Consider the following 19,864-nt stretch of genomic DNA (forward strand, 5'->3'; position numbering starts at 1 on the left):
GGGGCGTGCGGCTGACAGGCTGAGGGCAAATCCCAGGGACTGGGGACAAGCTGGAGTGGACGCCAGGCCCTGAGAGGCCAGCCTCCTCCCTGGACCTTTCCTCTCCCTCCGAAGAGCCAGAACCCTGACCTTGGCCAGCCACCCCCAGGATCAAGGACCCCGTGTTTGCATGGCCCCCCGAATGAAGTCTCCTGGTGGCTGCGGGACCACCAGTGCAGGGGTAGCAGCCTTTTGGTGAACTCTCTAAATAGATTTGGCAATGTCTGGCTTCTTGCTCGAGAATAAAAAAGAAATTTTGTCTTAAGTTATTTTTGAAATCTAACAGTTTGCTGTCTTTTAACAAAGGAAGCCTCTGTCAGTCCTCAGTGTATTTGAGTTTGGGGGTTCATGTTGAGCACTTCTGTGGTCAGCCTCCCCAGGCCCTGGCTACACAAGGGTGAGACCCACTCCCTCCCTTCAGGGCTGTGTTTGTGCCAGGCATTTGGCAGGCGCTGGGGGGTCACACAGAGTGGTGCGTCCTTCAAGATGCTGAGAGGAAAAGCTGAGGGTACTCGGTGGTAGAACCGGAATCATGATGAAGGTGACCCTTGGGTGTGGTGGGAACTAGGGAAGGGGCCCCTCTGTCACATAGAGCCAACTCTTCCAGGATAGAGCAGAGAGAGCCCAAGGCAGGGTTGGGGGATCCCGGTAGAGGGCACAGCATGCGGAGAGGCACGCAAAAGAAGAAGAACGTGACAAACTCCACAGTGGTGGGGAGATGAGTGAGGCCGCCATGGGACGATGAGGTGACGGTGAACTGGGGAAGAGCAGGGCCACTCATGAAGCACTCACAGCGCCTGCTCGGGAGTTAGGGGGCCACTCCAGCCGCCCTGCCTGGACTCAGGGAGCAGGGGCATCGCAGGTGGTGCAAGCAGAGTGAGCTGGAAGAGAAGTCATGGTGGGGTGGCAGGCCCAGCAGATGACCTCCCTCATGGACGCCAAGTCCTGGATGAGAATGGACCTGTGGCTGGAGAGGAAGGCTCAGGGCTAAAGTCCTACATGCTGGTCAGGAGCTGGTTGATGGAGCCAGAGTTGGTCCTCATGCCTGGTCCTTGAACCCCTCACCGGCAGCCGGGTCGTAGGTGGCTGGTCTTTCCCTGGGGGGGCATTGCTGATCTCCATTCCCAAAGGGTCTGGGCCCTGAGGGGACCTTTCTGTATAGGTTACAGTGATTGTCTGTTAACCTTTACTAGATACTGGAGTACAAGGAGGTGTCCCAGGGGGGTCCCTGGGCTGAACCCCTACCCCTTCCAGTTCCCACTGCTCACTAGCAGCTCCAAGTCCCAGTAGTAAAGTAGCAAATCATCCCAGTAATCCTACCGGCTAGCATTTCTGGAGTGCCTTCAGTGTGCGGGCTACCGCTGAGGGGCTCCTCTTGATTTTATAGCTGCAGACACTGAAGCATAGAGGTGAAAACAGTGACAGAACTGGGATTCAAACACAGGCTTAGTCACACACTATTCTGCTGATACAAACACCCCCTTTTCTTCCTCTTGTGGCCTAAGGAGGAGGGAAAAGCCAAGAGTGTTCTTGGCTTCCAGTTTGGAGGACCTGTTACCATGCTGCCTGGCAGTTAAGTTTGCCCCCAGGTACCCTGAGAACAGCAGGGACTGGAAGAACGTTTTTGAGAGGCTCTTCAGGTATAACGGGGTTAGACCCTCTACCCAACTTCGTACTTGGTTCCTGCACCTGTGCCTTCTGGCCAAGGTCGAGTCAGCAGCGTGCACTCGTCCCTGGGCCAGAGCATGCCCCGCCTCCTGCAAGACCATGGCTGGCTGGTTCAGTGGTCAAGGGTATACGTCAGGGTGTTCTCTGTGGTCAAGGGTATATATGGCTCAGAGTGTTCTCTGTGGTTGAGGGTATATCTCAGAGTGTTCTCTGTGATCCAGGGTGTACCTCAGGGTGCTCTCTCTGGCCAAGGGTATATATACCTCAGGGTGTTCTCTGTGACCCAAGGTGTACCTCAGAGTGTTCTCTGTGGTTGAGAGTATACCTCAGAGTGTTCTCTGTGATCCAGGGTGTACCTCAGGGTGTTCTCTCTGGTCAAGGGTATATATACCTCAGGGTGTTCTCTGTGACCCAAGGTGTACCTCAGAGTGTTCTCTGTGGTTGAGAGTATACCTCAGAGTGTTCTCTGTGATCCAGGGTGTACCTCAGGGTGTTCTCTGTGACCCAAAGTGTACCTCAGAATGTTCTCTGTGGTTGAGAGTATACCTCAGAGTGTTCTCTGTGACCCAAGGTGTACCTCAGAATGTTCTCTGTGGTTGAGAGTATACCTCAGAGTGTTCTCTGTGATCCAGGGTGTACCTCAGGGTGTTCTCTCTGGTCAAGGGTATATATACCTCAGGGTGTTCTCTGAGTGTTCTCTGTGGTTGAGAGTATACCTCAGAGTGTTCTCTGTGATCCAGGGTGTACCTCAGAGTGTTCTCTCTGACCCAAGGTGTACCTCAGAGTGTTCTCTGTGATCCAGGGTGTACCTCAGGGTGTTCTCTGTGACCCAAGGTATACCTCAGAGTGTTCTCTGTGATCCAGGGTGTACCTCAGAGTGTTTTCTGTGACCCAAGGTGTACCTCAGAATGTTCTCTGTGGTTGAGAGTATACCTCAGAGTGTTCTCTGTGATCCAGGGTGTACCTCAGGGTGTTCTCTGTGACCCAAGGTATACCTCAGAGTGTTCTCTGTGATCCAGGGTGTACCTCAGGGTGTTCTCTGTGACCCAAGGTGTACCTCAGAGTGTTCTCTGTGATCCGGGGTGTACCTCAGGGTGTTCTCTCTGGTCAAGGGTATATATACCTCAGGGTGTTCTCTGTGGTTGAGGATATACCTTGAATGTTCCCTGTGCTCCAGGGTGTATCTCAGAGTGTTCTCTGTGATCCAGGGTGTACCTCAGGGTGTTCTCTGTGGTCAAGGGTGTACTTTGGGGTGCTCTCTGTGATCCAGGATATACTTCCGACCCTGCTGTCCTTCTCTGGGCCTAATGGAGGTAGGGGCCATTAGCCCGAGAATCCCAGGCCAGACTATTGTCTCACTGCTTTCACTATGATTGGCTTTCGGGTTGGAGGGCCCATTGCATGGACCCTGTAGCAGAATCTGAAGTTTTCCAGAAGCCTACAGATGGTAATATTGGCAGTGGTGAGTCCGACATGAATATCAATTCTACATCTATTCTATTCTGGGGAGGACAAGTTGTTGTCCCCTCCTACATGTAAGGAGTCTGATGTAACTGGTTTTCTAGCAGGTGGCCAGCAGGTCCCTGCAGGACATGGATCAGGGGTCAGGATTGGTCACTGTTGCTAGCAAACACAAGACACTCAGCTGCAGCCGAAGCTGATTGGCATTTTAGCCCGTGTATGGCTCTGTCCCAGCCACCTTGGCCCTTTGCCTGTGGAGGACAGTCGACCTCCATGGAGGGTCATGGGGTCCACCTGATTACCGAGAGTTTATTCTACAACAGGCGCCCTCTGCTGGGCATTTTTGGCACCTCAAAGATTGTTCGAATGGCCCCAGCCCTTGCCCCACCAAGGCTCACACAAACTCTTAACCATCTGCTTACGTTATTATCCACCACCCAAGAGTAGATCTAACTTCTGAACCTCATGTCATCTCTCCTTTCAACCATGTCGTCTTGTCCATTGTTCTCCGGGCCCCTCGGATCCCCTTACTACAGGTGCTAGTGGAGCCCACAGCTTGGCCACAGACACCCCGGTATTTCATGCTTTGGAAATTCTCCTGAGCCTCCTTCCTTCTTGTCTGGCTGCCTCCTACTTACCCTTCAGGACTCAGTCAGGCTCCCCCTTTCTCAGAACCCTTCACAGCCTTGGGGCCACCCCCTCAAGGCAGAGCGATGCACCGTCCGCTCAGGGGACCTGAGACCTGTGTGTGCAGCGTCTCGCCCCATGGGGTTGTGTGTGCAAAGGCACACAGCAGTGGGTGCACAAGACAGATCTCCTTTGTGGCTCTTTTTCTCCTGCCTCAGAAGTCATTCACTTGACTTATTCTAGAATATGTATTAAGCACCTACTCATTTCCCCAGGCACCAGGAATTTAGTGAGGAGTGAGAGACACAGGCCCTGCGCCCAGTGCTTGGGGCCTACTGGGAGAGATGGATATTTAGTAAAGAGGCCACAGGTAAAAGTATCTCTGTGCTATTCAGTTTTTAATAATATGCATGGTTTACTTTGATTCCCAACTTTTTGAGGAGGTAAATAAATATACACTTTGAAACTGTGATCAGGGAAGGAAGAGCTTTGGGTTCTGTGAGAAACTGTAAAAGGGGAGCCCTGAGTGAAGAGGAGGCCTGTCTGACATTTAAGCTAAAAGCTGAGGAGGCCGGGGGCGGGGGGCAGTGCTTAAAGGCTCTGGAAGGAGAGGTGATGGAGGTGGGGGACGGGAGGGAGAGAAGGAGAAAGACAACTGGCTCTTGGGAAGAGTGGGGCAAGGCCAGGTGGCCGGAGCCTTGCAAGCAGGGCCCCGCGGATCAGGGCAGTGAGAAGCCCCTGAAAGTCGAAAGCAAACTGATACCCATCTTTCGAAGATCATTGCGGCTGCTGTGTAGAGAGTGGATGGAGAGAGCAAGAGTGCAATCGGGGAGCCAAGTTAGGCAGTGGGCAGTTGGCCAGGGAGATGAGATGGGTGCTTAAGGTAAGCGGCCGGAGCAGAGAGAAGTCGTCACATTCAGACTACCTGGGAGACGGGACAGGTAGCTCTGCACGCTGGGCTGTATGTGGGGAGGGAGAGGCTCTGTCCAGGAAGACTCTTGGGTTGCGGGTGTGAGGAGCTGCTGGGACTGGGAGAGGGCAGGGAAGAGCAAGGCAACCTTGATTTGGGGCGTGTGAAGGTGGCGTGCCCGAAGCCCCTCCAGATAAGGCATCCTGCAGGGCTTTGCAGGTACGGGCTCAAGCTGAGGACACACCTGCAGGGCTTTGCAGGTACGGGCTCAAGCTGCATGCACCGCTCAAGCCCCATCCTGTGTCTCCTCACTGGCCTCACAGCAGGGAGGCTGCTGTTGGCCTGGGAAGGACCTTAGTGTCTAAGGAGATCGCTATCCGCTAGCTCATGACACGGGAGATCTTGTGTCCCTAAGCCTCCACCCCAGCCTGGTTCTTGGTGCTGGTCAGCACTTACCCCACCTCGGGGGCGGTCAGGAAGCTAGTCTTCCCTCTTCCGCTCTTGTCTGCTGCCCATGGCAAATTCTCTGGCCTGGGAGCCGGAGCTTGGAGAGAAGGGGCCAGAGAGGGTCCACTACCTCCTCAGGCCATTGCTGATGCCCCAGGCCTCCTGGGCCCTTGCTTCTCCCAGGACCCCTGTGTGCTGACCACAGGGGGACTATTGTGTGCAAAATCCACACCCTGTTTGTTTTCCTCTCCGCCAAAATGGAGCCCCTGTTTGGTTAATTTCTCTTTTGTGGCTTATTTGGAGGCTGTTAAAACAGACCCTGGGGGACCCTCAGCAGTGATTGTTCCATATCTCATTATCTTTCCCGAACCCGATTATCAGCTCAGATTTTTCTGATCGCTAGCTGCTGTTCGTGATGCGTTGTGTGCCATTAATGCCAGCTGCTTCCCTTAAACAGGACCCACCGTGCCAGGGAAAATGAGCTGGCGTTCAGAGCCACCAGCCACTTGGCTTTTTAATTTTAATGGGCTCCACCAAATGTTCCAGGCCAAAGGGCCCCTGAGGAATCAGAACAGACGGGCTCCCAGCCCCGCTCTGTAGCCCAGCCCGGTTCCTTCCCAGGCTGCGGCCATCCTAGCTGCTGGGACAGTAAGGCCTGGATTGGGGGCTGTGGCAGGAGTCGGGGTGAGTGGCCATTTGCCTTCCCTGTATTTGCACCTGCCTGCTATCTGGCTTATCATCAGTTGGGTGGGCAGGGTGACCCCACCAGCTCCTACTCTCCCCACTTTGCCGGTCCCCAGCCCCTTTCCCGGCTCAGGCATGCTGGCCAGGCTCAGGAATGAGCATGCTGGGAAGACCCCAGTGGGCTTCAGGGAAGGGCAGGCCAGAAGAGATCTGGGACCTGGGCATTGTTTTATCTTCTTTCCTCCCCCCTACCACCCAGAGTTGGGGAGACAGGCTGGGACCCTGACTCTGAACTGTGCCAGTCCTAGCCAGAGGGAGGAACAGCCAGGCAGGGAGGCTTGAGGACAAGTCTTGAGTATTTGCTACAACCAGTGGCCACTATTCCTGGTCCTTCCATTATACTCCAGCCCTGCTTGTCCCCAAGAGGCTGCCAGGGGAATGTCCCAGCGGCCTTCTGGCCTCCTGGAGGGCTCCTGCTCTTTCTAAAGAATGTAGGGGGTGGGGCTGGGGTTTGAACCAGACCTTTTGTTTCATAGCTGGGGGAAGGGTGCAGGCAGGGCTGGATCAAGGGCCCTATCTTCCCTGACAGGAGCTGCCTTGCACTCATCTGGGCCACAGCCTCAAGCTGCTATGCAAACACCCAGTTTTAAATGGCACATTAGACATTAAAGCATCCCTCACTGAGATGGAAGACACATGGAAAGTAAACAGCAATAGTTAAGAGCAAACCTTTGGAATTTCAAATTTAAATCCTAACTTTACCTGCCTCATAATAGCTGTGTGTCCTTAGGTAAAGTTCCTTAACTTCTCTGAACCTGTCTGAACTTCTTTGAATCTGTAAAAAGGAGCAATATGCCGTATCTAGAAGTCTTGTAGTGGGGATTTAATTCAGACATTTAATGTGACGTGCTCAGCTCATGGCCTGGCACCTCCCCGGTCCCCTTTCCTCCTCTTCTCCCACCACTAACACCTGCCTGTGTGTCCTCCTGCCTCTCTCTGTACTTGCCCTCTCTGCACTCTGTGGGAACATGTGCCCTGGCATCTGGGGGAGGAGGTCACAGAAATAGACGGTCACTGGCTGCGGAGAGCTGGGGAGCTCTGGACTCGATGAGCTCCATCTGCGAGGCAGGGCAGCCTGAAAGCTGGGCAGCAGGACCAAGTGTAGGCTGGCAGCTCCCCGGCCTGCCCTGAGGTTCCAGTGAAGTATGTCCAAGCTGCCACACATCTCCTGCCTCGAGCCTTCCCTTGAGCAAGCAGAAAGAACAAGAATGGGACTCTGGGGATCGGCTTGAGGCTTCTGATCTAGACCAGACTCCCAAGAGCCCAGGCAGGGTTTGCCCGGCCACATTCTGGCTCCGTGGGGTCCTGGGCTGTCCAGGGGCTGACAGGGTGGCACTTCCTGTCTGCCCAGGTCACTGCGCCATTCTTGCTTTGACTGTTGCAGTTGCCCTGCCGCCCTGGAGGCCTTCCCCAGGCTCTGCATCTTCTCCAGTGACTCGGAAGGTCGAGGCCAGAGCCGGGGCTGCAGGTGCAGGGTGGCCTGCTAGCTACCAGGTGAGCCAGCGCTGAGAGCAGGCTGCCCCAGGCCCCCTTAGGCTAGCAGTCCTGCAGCGGCCCCTGCTGCCCCTCCTGTCAGGAAATATCTACAGGGAGGGGCTGGCTCTGGCCTCCGTTTGGGGGAGCAGTGGCCTCTCCACACCGTTTCTGGTCTGGCCACATGCATCTCGCCTTTTCTCTCTCTGTGCCTGTGCTTGTGCCGTTTTCCTCACCAAAATTCTCTTTCTTCTGCCCTGCCTAACCCCACCTTTCCCCCCTCAAGAAACTCCCCTTGCAGCCTTTGCTGACCTCCGTCCGCTCATCTATTGGTTGGTTCATGCATGTGTTCCGCAGCCGCCAGTTTATGGAGCAAGCAGTACATGCCGTCCACGGTCCTGAGTGCTGTTCATACAAGGATGAGAAAGGCATGGTCCCCCTCCCAGTCCAGCAGGGGCGTCAGATCATGAGCAGTGAACTGGGTGCTGGGGAGGAGGGACTGGGGACGTGTGAGGAAGCAACTTCCTGCCTGGGAGAGGCGACATCCTTTTTTTTTTTTTTTAATTTATTTGACGGAGAGAGACAGAGGGAACACAAGCAGGGGGAGTGGGAGAGGGAGAAGCAGGCTTCCAGCTCCCAGGACCCTGGGATCATGACCTGAGCCGAAGGCAGACACTTAACAACAGAGCCCCCCAGGCGCCCCGAGAAGCGACATTCTTACGTAGCTTCATTTTTTGAGGTCTCTTATACTCCAAGCTCATGCTAAACACTTTACATACATTCTTATAGCAGCCCTGGGATGCTGTCGATGTTACCATCCCTTTTTACAGACAAGGAAACTGAGGCAGGGAATGGTTCAGCGACTCCCACTGTTAGTAAGTCACTGGAGGGAGAGCTCAGAGGTGGGCCTTGCAGAACAGATGTGGACTGGGTAGAGAAGGAAGGCAGTCGGGGCATCGGGACCAGCACGGGCAAAGGCCCCAGGGCTGGAAAGCTCCCGTAGCATCTGGTGAGCAGTAAACTGGATTCCCAGAAGGAGGAGGTTGGCTGTTAGGGGAGTAGGGGAGCCGCGTGAGGGAGATTGCACCTTTTCGCACAGGTCATGGGGAGGAACTGGTCGTGGTAGACGTGGTTGGACCTGTGTTCTAGGACAAAGGACGGCATGGGGGGAGTGGAGTAGGGAGTGCCCGAGGTGAAGGCAAGGGGGCCCCAGTGTCCCAGGCTGAGTGAGGGGGGCTGGGGTGTACGTGAAGAGGGCATGAGCCCAGGATGTGCGCTCACCCTCTGTCCCTCTCTGGGCTGCCCTGCTTAGCTCGGCGGTCACCTGTGGGCGGGTGTGTGGATCTCCTTCCCCTGAGCCTTGGTGGTTAGGCCCGTGCCTGAGCCCACAGTGGGGTCTGAGAAAGGGGGTGCTTAGAGGCTGAGGTGGGAGTGAGGACACCTAATTTACTTGCCGATTCTGTCTTCTGCTAACAGCAGCCTTTCCTTTTTCCCTCCTCAGAGAGCATGTGTGTGTGTGGCTGAGGCTTTCCCCCCAGCCTCCCTCACGGGCTGGGATGACTGGGCGGTGGGATGCTTTGCCTAGTGGCACTGAGCCCGGCAGCGGCAGGCGACGCTGAGGATTTGGGGTCCGAGGCAGACAGTGCCGCTCACTCTGCCCCTGCCCCAGCCTGCCAGGCCCCGGCAGCACCATGCATGCACGTTCTCTTTTCTCTTCCGAAGGTGGGCCTTAATGTCCTGGTTCAGAAAGCCAACAAGTTCACCCCGGCCACCCGCCTTCTTGTCCAGAGATTTGTGCCGTTCCCCGCTGTAGGTAAGACCTGCTCCGTGCCGAGGGACACGCGCGCGTGGACGGGCATGTGTGTGTCACACCTGGGCGTGCGGGGCTGCAGGGCTCTTGGGGAGCCGGACTGCCTTTCCAGACTGCTTCTGACATTGGGGTCTCCTGGTGTGGGCGACTAGAACAAAACATGGGTAGACAGAAGTAAGTGTGATGGGGGCTCTGCTGACAAACTCTGTGACTGAGATTCTGTTTTTAGCACCGGGATTAGCCCCCAGTCCCCTGAAGGGCTAGTAGATGGAATGCAGTGGATCCCATGAACGTGGCTGGGGCAAATGTCTACACTAGCCTGTAACTGAAATTTAACATTTCCTTTCATTGTGAATGTAGGCAGCAAGCCACAGTAGCAAGCAAGAGCCATGGCTTTTTCACCCATAGGAATCACAGATATTTTCATGTCCCGTTACAGTTGTTATAGGGATTCTAAAATACTGTTTATGTGCAATGCTCACCCAAAATTACGATATTAATTCAATCCACTGGTAGGCCTTGTTTTTTAATTCACTGGTGGAAAAGCACACCTGTTACTCTACCGCAATTGAAAAAATATTTTGATAATGTATTCCAATATAATCCCTTTATAATCCTGTGTGTTTTGTTTCACGCATTTGGGGACATTATTTGGAGGGGGGTGCATAGGCATCTCTTGGCCTGTGGCCATCACAGGGATTCCTGGCACAAAAAAAGGCTCGAGGCTCCTGCTAGTCTAGCGTTCTGGGCCCTCGGGTATTGTGGACTGTTGAAGCTCTGGAGGCCTCCATTCATAGTCGGGTAATCGTGGTGCATGCGTGTGCATGGAGGGGATTTCGCTGCCTTCAGCCAAACCTTTGCTGGTCTTGGAACCTCTGAGCTCTCAGGAGATGCCTTGGGCCATCCCATCAAGCCCAGCCTGGCTCTTGAAAATCCCACCCCTTGCTTGGGGAGAGGGAACTGCAGTAGAAAGTTTTTAAAAACTAAAAAGAACATGGACAGAAGCATGACGCGGTGCGTGATTCGTCATCAACAGAGAAATATATACTTGAACCATGATACCAAGTTCCCCATCTGATGCCAGAGGACACAGCTGGGGACCAGCCCAGGAGCGGGGTGAGGTCCTGTGACCTCCTGGGTGCCACAGCTCAGTCTGAAGAGCCAGAGGCAGATCCAGGCTCATGGTCCTAATCTCACGCTTCACCTCCAGTCCTCAACTTCCCCACCTGTAAAATGGGGGCACCGACACTTACCGTCTTACAGCCCAGAGCTGTGGGAGGATCAAATGAGACCACAGACCAGATTCCATTCATAGGAAAGTGCTTGGGAGTACCAGCAAAGCCCCCTCGAGAAGGTGGGAGATCATTACCTGGCAGCGCCACCTCCTTGATAGCCAGAGGCTAATGAACTCCCAGGACCAGCTGCCCGGGTGAGCCTCAGCTGACCCAGATAATTGCTATAGCAACTCCACACTTTTAATGAACTCTCAGCTATTTCTGGCATGGGCCACTAATGGAATAACTCTTTAGATCTGACTTTGTTAAGGGGCCTAATTGAGCGAACAAGGCTGCCGATCTTGCGTTCCTCACTCTCCCGGGCTGGAGGGTCAGATGCAGCGTCAGAAGGTGGTAGCTCTTAGCTGCACTGGACTGGATCTGGGACTCGGCCGAGATGTAATCTGTCCTTGAGCCAAGCTGCAGACAAGGACTTTGCCAGGGGTCCGTTCCAGCCTGGCTCTGCCGGCCGTCTTGCTGTATGACCTTGGGGGTGGTCCTAACCTCTGGGGCTCCTTCAGGAGGAGGGTCCCCATTTTCAGGGTTGACCCTGTCTGCCATCCCCCCCGAGACTTTCTGACCTGTCCCTCTTTGTGCTCCAGCCTGATTCTCTTCCTGTCCTATCCGAGAGGAACCTGCAGGTCCAGTCACTGTTGAGGGGTCTGGAGATCCCACATATCCCTAGCCAGTTGCACAGGTTGCACACAGTGTGGTTTGCAGTCCTGATAGTACTAGTTTGCCAGGATCCTGAGAGCAGCAGATCCTCTCCGGCTGTTTTGTCAGGCCTGCTGCCTGAGTCCTGGCTGTGTGCCTGCCTCCCTTCCACCCCTAGCCCCGGTCTCTCCTCGCCCACATGGAGGCTTCCGCCTCCCGGGCCCCTGAGGTCTTCCCAGGCCCGTCTGCAAATGGCACCTGCTGACTCCCCTGGTAGATGGCGACATGGTGGGGCAGGATGAGCAAGCATGCCCCTCACCCACCTTGGGGCCCCTTGTCCCCTCAGGCTGTTGTGTAGCCTCTGCACTTGGCTACCCTTCACCTTATTCTCAGGTTTCAACAGCTTCTCTAGGGCTCACTGTGTGCTGGCAGGGCCTCGGTCCCTGCAGGCATTCGTCCTGCTTCCCACGCGGGCTAGGCTAGGCCAGGCCAGGCCAGGCCAGGCCACGCCAACATCAAGGCCACCAAGAAGCCTGCTCAGGACTTGCTTTGCCTGGTAGAGGTCCCGTTGCCCCTTCAGCCCCCTGGCCTGATGGGGAGACAGGACTCACCGAGCCATGTGTGCTCATAGGAAGTAGGTTGAAATGATGGGATTAAGCCCTAGTTGTTGGGATGTGTGCAGAGACTCGGGGGGTGCGGGGGGAGAGTTTAGAGCAGAAGGGGATCTTAGTAGGGGAAGGGCCCTGAAAGGGCCTCCCCACTCCCTCCCTCCTGGCCAGGCGGGAACTCAGGCTCGGGGAAGGAGGAGGCTCCCAGGGTCCGTTGCTTCTTCCCACTGCCCTGCCCAGCGAGTTCTGCCTTGCTCAGCCTGCCGTCTGGGAGGTAGGAAGACGCCTCCCTTCACTGGGCCCCACGTGCTGCCCAAGAGCAAGGCCTGAAACTCTGGGCTCAGGACACCTCGTTCCCCCACCTGACTCCACTGCCTTTACCCCTCTCTGGCCTTGGACCAGACCCCATGCCAGCCCCTCCCCACTGGGATGTCTGTGACAGACACTGCAGGCCTCCCCTGGGTTTGCAGGGGCCCCACCACTCTCCATGTTTTCGCCAGCAGGCGTCTGTCCCCTCTCATTCCCTACATCGTCTCTCTGGGAGGACCCAAGGCAGGGCCAGCCATCTTCATTTTATAGAGGCATAAACACATTCAGACTCTCTGCAAGTTATCCTGAGTTGGCTACAGCCTGGGCCTCGAAGGCCCAACCCAGGCTACTTCCAGCCCCCTTGGCTAACCCCTCACCCATGGAGCCGAGAAACTGAGGGATGCGGTCCAGAGCACCCCACCTCCAGGTTGACCCTGGTTTCTCAGCCGGGGTTGTGAGCGTGTGTGTGCATGCACGTGTGCGGAGGACGTGAGAAGCCCTGAGGACGCCCCCTGAGCCCTTGTCTGCCTCACGGTGGTTTCAGAGCCTTGCTGTGCCCTGGTCCAGAGCGGCAATCATGTGGGAAATCTCGGTTTCTATTTATACATGGAGATGTTAGGAAAGACGGTAAGCCCAGGAGCATGTGTGCTGGCATCGGAATCGATTGGGGACTGGTAATTAATTTGTTTAGACCTTAATTAATTCTCCAGTTCTTTCTTATTTGTGGACTGTCACGCTTAATTGTGTTCAGGAGCTTGAGCTCGGAGCAGGCCCTCCATTAATTGATGGCTGCTGTGAGGTGGGAGTTAATGGTTTGGGGAGCTGGGCAAACAGTGTAATTAAAGGTCAGTCGAGGAGGCATTGGAAAAACACCCCCCCCCCAGGTCCAACGCCAGTCTCCACGAGCAGAGTCCATTCCAGGAGAGGCAGGCCCCGCAAACAGCCATCTCGTGAGGCCTTGGGCTGGGAGCTGGCAGGAGTGACCAGCGGGAGGAATGCGAGCTCTCGGGTGCCATGAGGGGGCACTGGTGAGAGGAAGAGGCATGCATGGGGCAGGGCCTCTAGCCAGGGGCCGAGAGGTGGGGGTCCCCAGGTGTCCCCAGGCCAGCACACCTCTGTACTAGGCTCTGCGTATGTGTGTGCAGGGGTGAGGGAAAGAATCCCTGAAGGTCACCCACCCCCAGCTACCTGGACGCATCCACACCCAGCAGGGGACAAGCTGTGTCAGAAGCTAATAAAGACTGCCATGTGGGCTCTGAGTCCCTCAGGGGAGGCCTGAGCCTCAGCCCCAGCCAGCCAACTCCCTGCACAGGGAATAACTTTCCCGTATGGGCCAAAATGGCAGCCTCCTCATCCCTTTGCCGGGAGATGACTTCTTCCTGCGCTGTCCGCAGCAGTCCCTTACGTTAAATGTCACCACGGATTTCATCGCCAGGAAAAAATCTCTGCCTTCACTAGGGAGTCTGTTCCTCGGGATGTCTGGGCAGTCTTAGGGAGAAGGCCTTCTGTCCACACATCTGGCCCACCCCATCTCCTCGGTCCCTTCACCCCCAGGCCACAGGGGCCTTAGTGTCATTGATTCCCCTTCCCGGCTCCTCCCTTGGTGTTCAAGCCACCTTGCTTGCCTTGTCTAGGAGGTGGCCACGGCAATGTGCCCAGACCCCAAGGGTTAGTCCTGACCTCCTCCATCCCTCAGCCCCTGTGGTTAGAAGACAGCAGGGCGCACCTGTATCCGCTGGGCCTCATGACATGCGTTCCTTCCATCCAGGTCAGTGATAACATGGCGTTCACAGCCCTTAGGCTTCTCTGGTCTTTTCCTTGACCTGGCCCCTACTCATACTCCTTTGGAGCTGTGCTGAATCTTTGACTTCCCATCTGCCTCTCTCAGGAGCCCAGGCCTGTTTGCCTGGAATCTCTGCTCGTCCCATGACCTCAGCCCCATCTTCTGCCTTCTCTTGACTGCCAGGCCTTTGTTTCTCAGCTCAGACACCACCTCCTCCAAGAAGCCCTTCCTGATAGCCCCAGTTAGGGTTAGACCACAGTACCCTGGGTGTGCCTGTATGTAACCCAGAATTCCCTATTTTCTTCCTAAGTTTGCCTCCTTCATCAGACTGTGAGCTCCCCAACAGAGGGACTGGATCTCATTCATCCGCAACCCCCAGGCTCACTCTATGCCTGGCACACAGTGTTCAGTGTGTGGGTTTGTTCGAATGAGTGCTTGGACAGAAAGGCTTTGAAATTGGGTACCATCGTGGAACCCCACCATGATGACATTGGTGGCCATGTTCTATGGCTGCTTGGACATTCATTCTGGGTTGGTTTTTTTCATTTTTAAAACTGCTTTTTGAATGTTCTGTTTTCTTATGTAAGTTTCCACTAACATGATCATTCACACTTTTAGTTGGCAGACCTAAGGTGGGTGACCAATGGGCCACCTTACCAGGTCATCCGGGTCACACTCTCCAGCCTTTCTGGGTTGGATCTGGAAGGATGGGTGGGCTGGGCGGGGTGCCGTAAGCATGAGCAGCCCTAGAGCTGACATGGGCCCCCAGTGTGTGTGTCAGGTCCCAAGAGGACATGGGTGGTGAGGCCACGTTAGCCAGAGGGAAGTCTCTAGTGGTGTGTCCTAGGGCTCTGTCTTCAATCTCGCCCCCTTCGGTTAGAATGGCGTGGTCACATACAACTGTGGGTCGCATTCAAGGAACAGGCAGAGTAGCTTGGCAGTGGTTGTGAATTCGTGGGCAAGAGGTGCGGGATCTAAGATTGCAAGTTTTGATGTAAGGCGTGCTGTTCAAAAAATGGAGCTACACAAGTGTAGGCTTGCCCAAGACCTGACTTGGCCAGAGTGCTTAGGATAAAGATCCGGGGATTTTGTAGGCTGTATGCTCGGACTAGGTCTGCAGTGCGGGGTATGGCTCTGGGGAGGCTCACTCAGACTTCAGCTGCATTACTAGAAACAGAGAGCCCAGAACAAAGGAGTCTGTTTAGTTCTGGACTGCACACATCGAGAGACGTCCCACACGTAAGTGGGAGCCCAGCAACAGAAGCAGGATCTTCTGAAAAGCTGACAGTCTGTTATTTGCAACGAGCTGCCTGATCCTCCAGTTAGGGAAGCGTCCAAGTAGCAGCCTGGCCCCCAAAAGCTGTGAGGGGCACTCCCGTGTGATCAAGCTGCCCAGGACCTGGCATACAGTAGGCGCTCAGTGAATGCTTACTGAATGAATGGCCTCCCGGGTCAGAGATTTTATAATGACTGAAATCCGGATAGCAGAGAAGGTGGGAAGCCCAAGGCAGGGGAGGGGGTTATGAATGTGGGAGGAATAGGGGGGCTAGGGTGGGCCGGGCCTGTGGGGGAAGGGCCAGGGCAGAGGGCCAATGGGGCCTTGGACATTAGCTTGGAGTTGGAGCTTTATCCTATGGTTAATAGGGAACCGCTGAGGAATTTTAAGCTAGGGAGCAGCTGTGATAAAAGGGAGTTTTCCAGAAGATGAATGTGTTAGCAGGAATCTTTGATGAAGAGATCCTGAACCTCGGAGTCAGCCTACACCTAAATTTACAGGCTGATTTTTCAATCCCGAAATTCCCAGTCCTGAGTTTGTGACACTTTAGTATGGGCTGTGAAACTCTCTCCAAATTCTCAAGCTATTTAAAAGAAAATCTGTGTCATATACCATTGCCTTCCGGGTGGAATATTGGGGAATATCAGGAAATCAGGCAAATGTTAGGGTGCCCGTCCCTGTTTGATAATCGTCCCTCCTCTAAAGGCAGGGCTGGGGCTGTATTCCGGTGGGACTCGCGTGAGTGTGTGTGGTTGTGTGTTTCAGGGGGTGATGTCCATCCGTGTCCACTGTGTCTGGCAGGGATACAAGGGCTTGGCTAGAGTGGTTGCTTCTGCGGAGGGTGTGGGGGAAGCTAAGGGTCAAAGGTTGGAAGGAGACTGGTTTTATTATTTACCCTTCTACACGATTTGAATTATTTACTGTGTGCACATATGACCCACAAAATAGGAGAGAGAGAGAGAGAGCGTGGAAGTAGAGTGGGGAGAACTTTGTCCAATTTTTTTTTCCTGATAATACATGATTGTTTTCTAAAGTAAATGATCCTACTTTGCTCTCCAAGGTAAGTCTGTGTATATGCCTCCAAATTTGAGTACATATCGAAAAATGTAGGAATCTCTCTTTATTGTATCTCTATATAACAGAAATATGCCTATATAAATATATATTTAATGTAAGTGAGATCATACCATGTGTACCGTTCTGTAAACTGCATTGTAACCTCAATAAATGTTAGACGCCTTTATAGGGCCGCCCTAAAATCTCAGTGTTTCCGAAGAGCCCCCATAGTACCACACTACACAGCCGTGTACGTGCGGCCCTGTGCACACGAATAGAAGCTTCTCCAGGGCAGAGGTTTTCAAACAGCCACCTGGGGGGGCTTTAAAAAATGCAGAGAGCTGGACCCTACCTCGGATTTAGTTTCAGTTGTGCAGCCAATGTTGAGGGTCACCAGTCGAGGCTCGGTCCTAGAAATGCAGTGGCCGCTTCAGAGGGCATGCGCACAGCTAGCTTTGCTGGGTTTTTTACTCCACCTGCAAGGATTACGTTCTGGTTNNNCTACATTTGGTGTTATCAGTCCTGAAAAATTTGTGTCCATCTGAAATGGTTCTTTTCTCATTTTAATTTGCATTTTTCCAATTCCCGGGATGGCTGACAATTTTTTCTTAACTTTATTGGGCATTTGGGTTTTCAAAGAGAAAAGAGAGAAAGGGGGCGCCTGGGTGGCTCAGTCGGTGAAGCATCTGCCTTCGGCTCAGGTCATGATCCCAGGGTCCTGGGATCGAGCCCCGCACTGGGCTCCCTCTCCCTCTGCCTGCCACTCCCCCTGCTTGTGCTCTCTCTCTGTGTCAAATAAATAAATAAAATCTTTCAAAAAAAAAAAAGAGAGAGAAAAGGAGATCCCTATTTCATAGCATACACAAAAATAAATTCCAGAGAGATTAAAGACCTAAATGTGAAAAGTACAACGTTAAAGCTTCTAAAAAGAATATAGATGAACATTGGGAAGGGGCAGAGTTTCTTAATGACACAAAAAGTGTACACCAGAGGGGAAAGGTTGCTTATTTGATGACATGTTACATTACATGCCAGAAGTCTCCATCAACAAAGGGAGAAAACGAGCCTTACACTATTCGCAAACCATTTAACCAATGAGGATTAGTCTCCAACATGTCCAAAGGACACCTGCCAATAGATTTTTCTCTAGATTAAAAAATCTATCTTTGACTATTAATAAGATTGTGTTCATGTTCATTGAATTTTTACTATTTCTTTTATGAATTCCTACTCAAATATTTTTGGGGTGATTTCAATCTCCCTTTTTCTTAGTAACTGTTAAAGCTCTTTATACATTTTACGAATATTTTCGGCCGAAAGTGCCAGACTCAAACTGGCTTAATTAACAAATGAATGCATTACTTCACAAAGGTCCAGGGCTGCGTGAGGCACCCGGGGCCCTTCCTTCCACCTCTGTGTTCTGCCAGGGGCTTCAGCTGCAGACCAGCCCCTTTCACGTCCTAAAATGGCAGCAGCACCTCCAAGCACCACAGGCAGACCCGCCACTGCCCAGACGTCAGGAGGCTCTGCCTGCCGCTTCTTCAATGAGAGGAGACCTGTCCCAGAAGTCCCCTGCAGACATCCCTCATTGGCTCGGCTTGGTCACATGTCCCTTCCTCCATCCATCACTGGCAAGAGAGGGATTTATTACAATTAGTTAAGACTCATCCTCTGGGGGTAGCACAGCTGTTGGGAGTCAGTCACCGTGACCCTCTGTTGATGAGCAGAAGCTGCACTTTGTCACATAAAATGTATTTTCCCAGCTTCCCATGGCTTGTAGTATGACCAGATAGCAGGTGCCATATTTCTCAGTGCTCAGATGCCTCAGTTAAAAGGGGCATAAATCCAACAGCCTTTCGGAAGAGGAGAGGACTATATTCCCTGCTCACGTGAAGGACTAAACAAGCCCTCAAGACACATCCCGTCGGAGTCACTTTCTTCAAGATCACAGAGTGTGAGTCTGAGCCTTGCTCACTGGCTCCCCTTCTCTTTTGGACGTGGGTCGTGAAACACAGCATCACGGCCACCACTGCTTTCTGTCACCCTGTTTCTAGCCTTGGCCCTTTGGGCCCCTTTAAAACCAACAGTATAATTTCAAAGCATATGAAAGAATTTGGGGGTGAGTAGGTCACACCAATCCCTGCCGGCTTTCCCATGTTTAGGATCTACTTTAGGAAGTTGGGCGAATTCTTTTCACTTCTTAGACAAGTGAAGCACGGTTCTGTTATTGTACAAAGCCAAAGGGTATTTAGACAAACAGGGTAAAAAAAGGTGGAAGTCTTTCAATAACCCCTAATTCCTAAATTTAGTTCACTTCCCAAGGGAATCACTGTGTGAGGCGTGAGCCTTCCAAAGCGTTACCTGTGGCTTGACGGGCACACGGTGTGTGTAACCCCGGTTATGGGTTTTACATATAGTAAAACCATCCTGTACATACTCAGTAGCTTTTTTCATGTAAGTTTGTTTTGGAGATCTTCCCATGTGAGTTCCCTAATGGTGGACATTTAGGTTGTTTCTAATTATTTGCTCTTACAAACAGTGCTATAATTAACATCCTTGTAAATGTCTCTTTGTGCATATGGGCAAGCATTTCTTTAGGGTAGCTATCTATGGTTTGGCAATTTCTGCTGTCTTTAATTGCATTGCCTGGTATCTGGCAGACGATCTTCTGCATGTACAATAACTTTTCATGTCCGTGCTCCATTATAGTGTAAGTTCTAAAAAGATGTTTTAGGCAACAATTAGGAATCTAAGTTTAAGTTCAGATTCTGTGCAGACTGCTATGGGTAGCTGAGGTGACACTTGAATGAACCGCTACACGTGGCGAAGTTTACACTTGCACAGGCAGCGGGTAAGGTCTCCTCTCCCCCCACCCCGACATCCGTTGCAAGGCACATCATGACTTTTAAAACATTAAATTGTGGGGGGAATGCATCTTAGAACCAAGGAGTGAAGATATTTTGTTTTCCCCAAAGGAAGAGCCCTATAGCCCCGTTGCTTCACCTTCGCGTTTGAATGGTCCTTTCCTGGGAGCTGGTGTAACTGCTGTGCCACAGACTCATTTCCCCTCCAGGTGGGGGTGTTTCTGGACTTCTAATTCTGCCCCTCTGCGTGTCTGCTCCTGTGCCAAGATCAGGGGGCAAGCTCCCCTATCGTCTTCTTTTTGGGGACTTTTTTTTGCACATTTGTCTTTCTGTCTACTGCTCTTTCTTCTTCCCCACACTGTCCCTTTGGCACAGGGTGCTTCATTAGCTGTTCACAATCTGCATGATTTTGCATCACGATGGGTCTGATGTGAGAACATCTGCAGCAGTCAAGAGCATATTTTCCTCAGGACTTGACACCGAGCTTGCCATCAGTGTGAAGCGATCTCCCTCTCTCTCCCTCTCTCTCCCTCTCTCATCTTGTGACATCTCTCGGCATAGCTTCTCCAACATCAGTTATGCCTGAGTCTTGAGTGGTGTCAAATCTGAGTTGAAAATTTGCCAGCTTCTTTAACATGATCACTAACAGACTGCTTAATTAACCTGCTGATACTGTCAATAATAGATCTTGCTCGTGAGCTGGAAAGGAGACCCATGGCCCACAGCTGGTCTCTCTTTCTCTCTCTTTTTTTCATTTGCTTAGGCTCTCAGTGCTCGTGACTCGGGAGCTGGACTTGCCAGGAGTGGGGATAGGAGGGACCAGGGAGGCTTGAAAGGAATATGGCAGAAATGAATGTTCTG

At 52.9% G+C, this 19,864-nt stretch overlaps 1 protein-coding gene across 1 annotated transcript in view; it reads left to right on the forward strand.

The window, feature by feature from the left end:
- The window catches only part of SFXN5 (sideroflexin 5), a 114,993-nt gene that overhangs the window by 67,977 nt on the left and 27,152 nt on the right, over positions 1-19,864 (forward strand). The window contains exon 10 of the mRNA XM_008700487.2: positions 9,092-9,182. Within this exon, the coding sequence (XP_008698709.2) occupies positions 9,092-9,182 (91 nt within the window). The remainder of the gene's footprint in view (positions 1-9,091; positions 9,183-19,864) is intronic.

This window comes from Ursus maritimus, unplaced genomic scaffold, assembly GCF_017311325.1.
Source record: "Ursus maritimus isolate PB19 unplaced genomic scaffold, ASM1731132v1 scaffold_6, whole genome shotgun sequence".
NCBI lineage: Eukaryota > Metazoa > Chordata > Mammalia > Carnivora > Ursidae > Ursus > Ursus maritimus.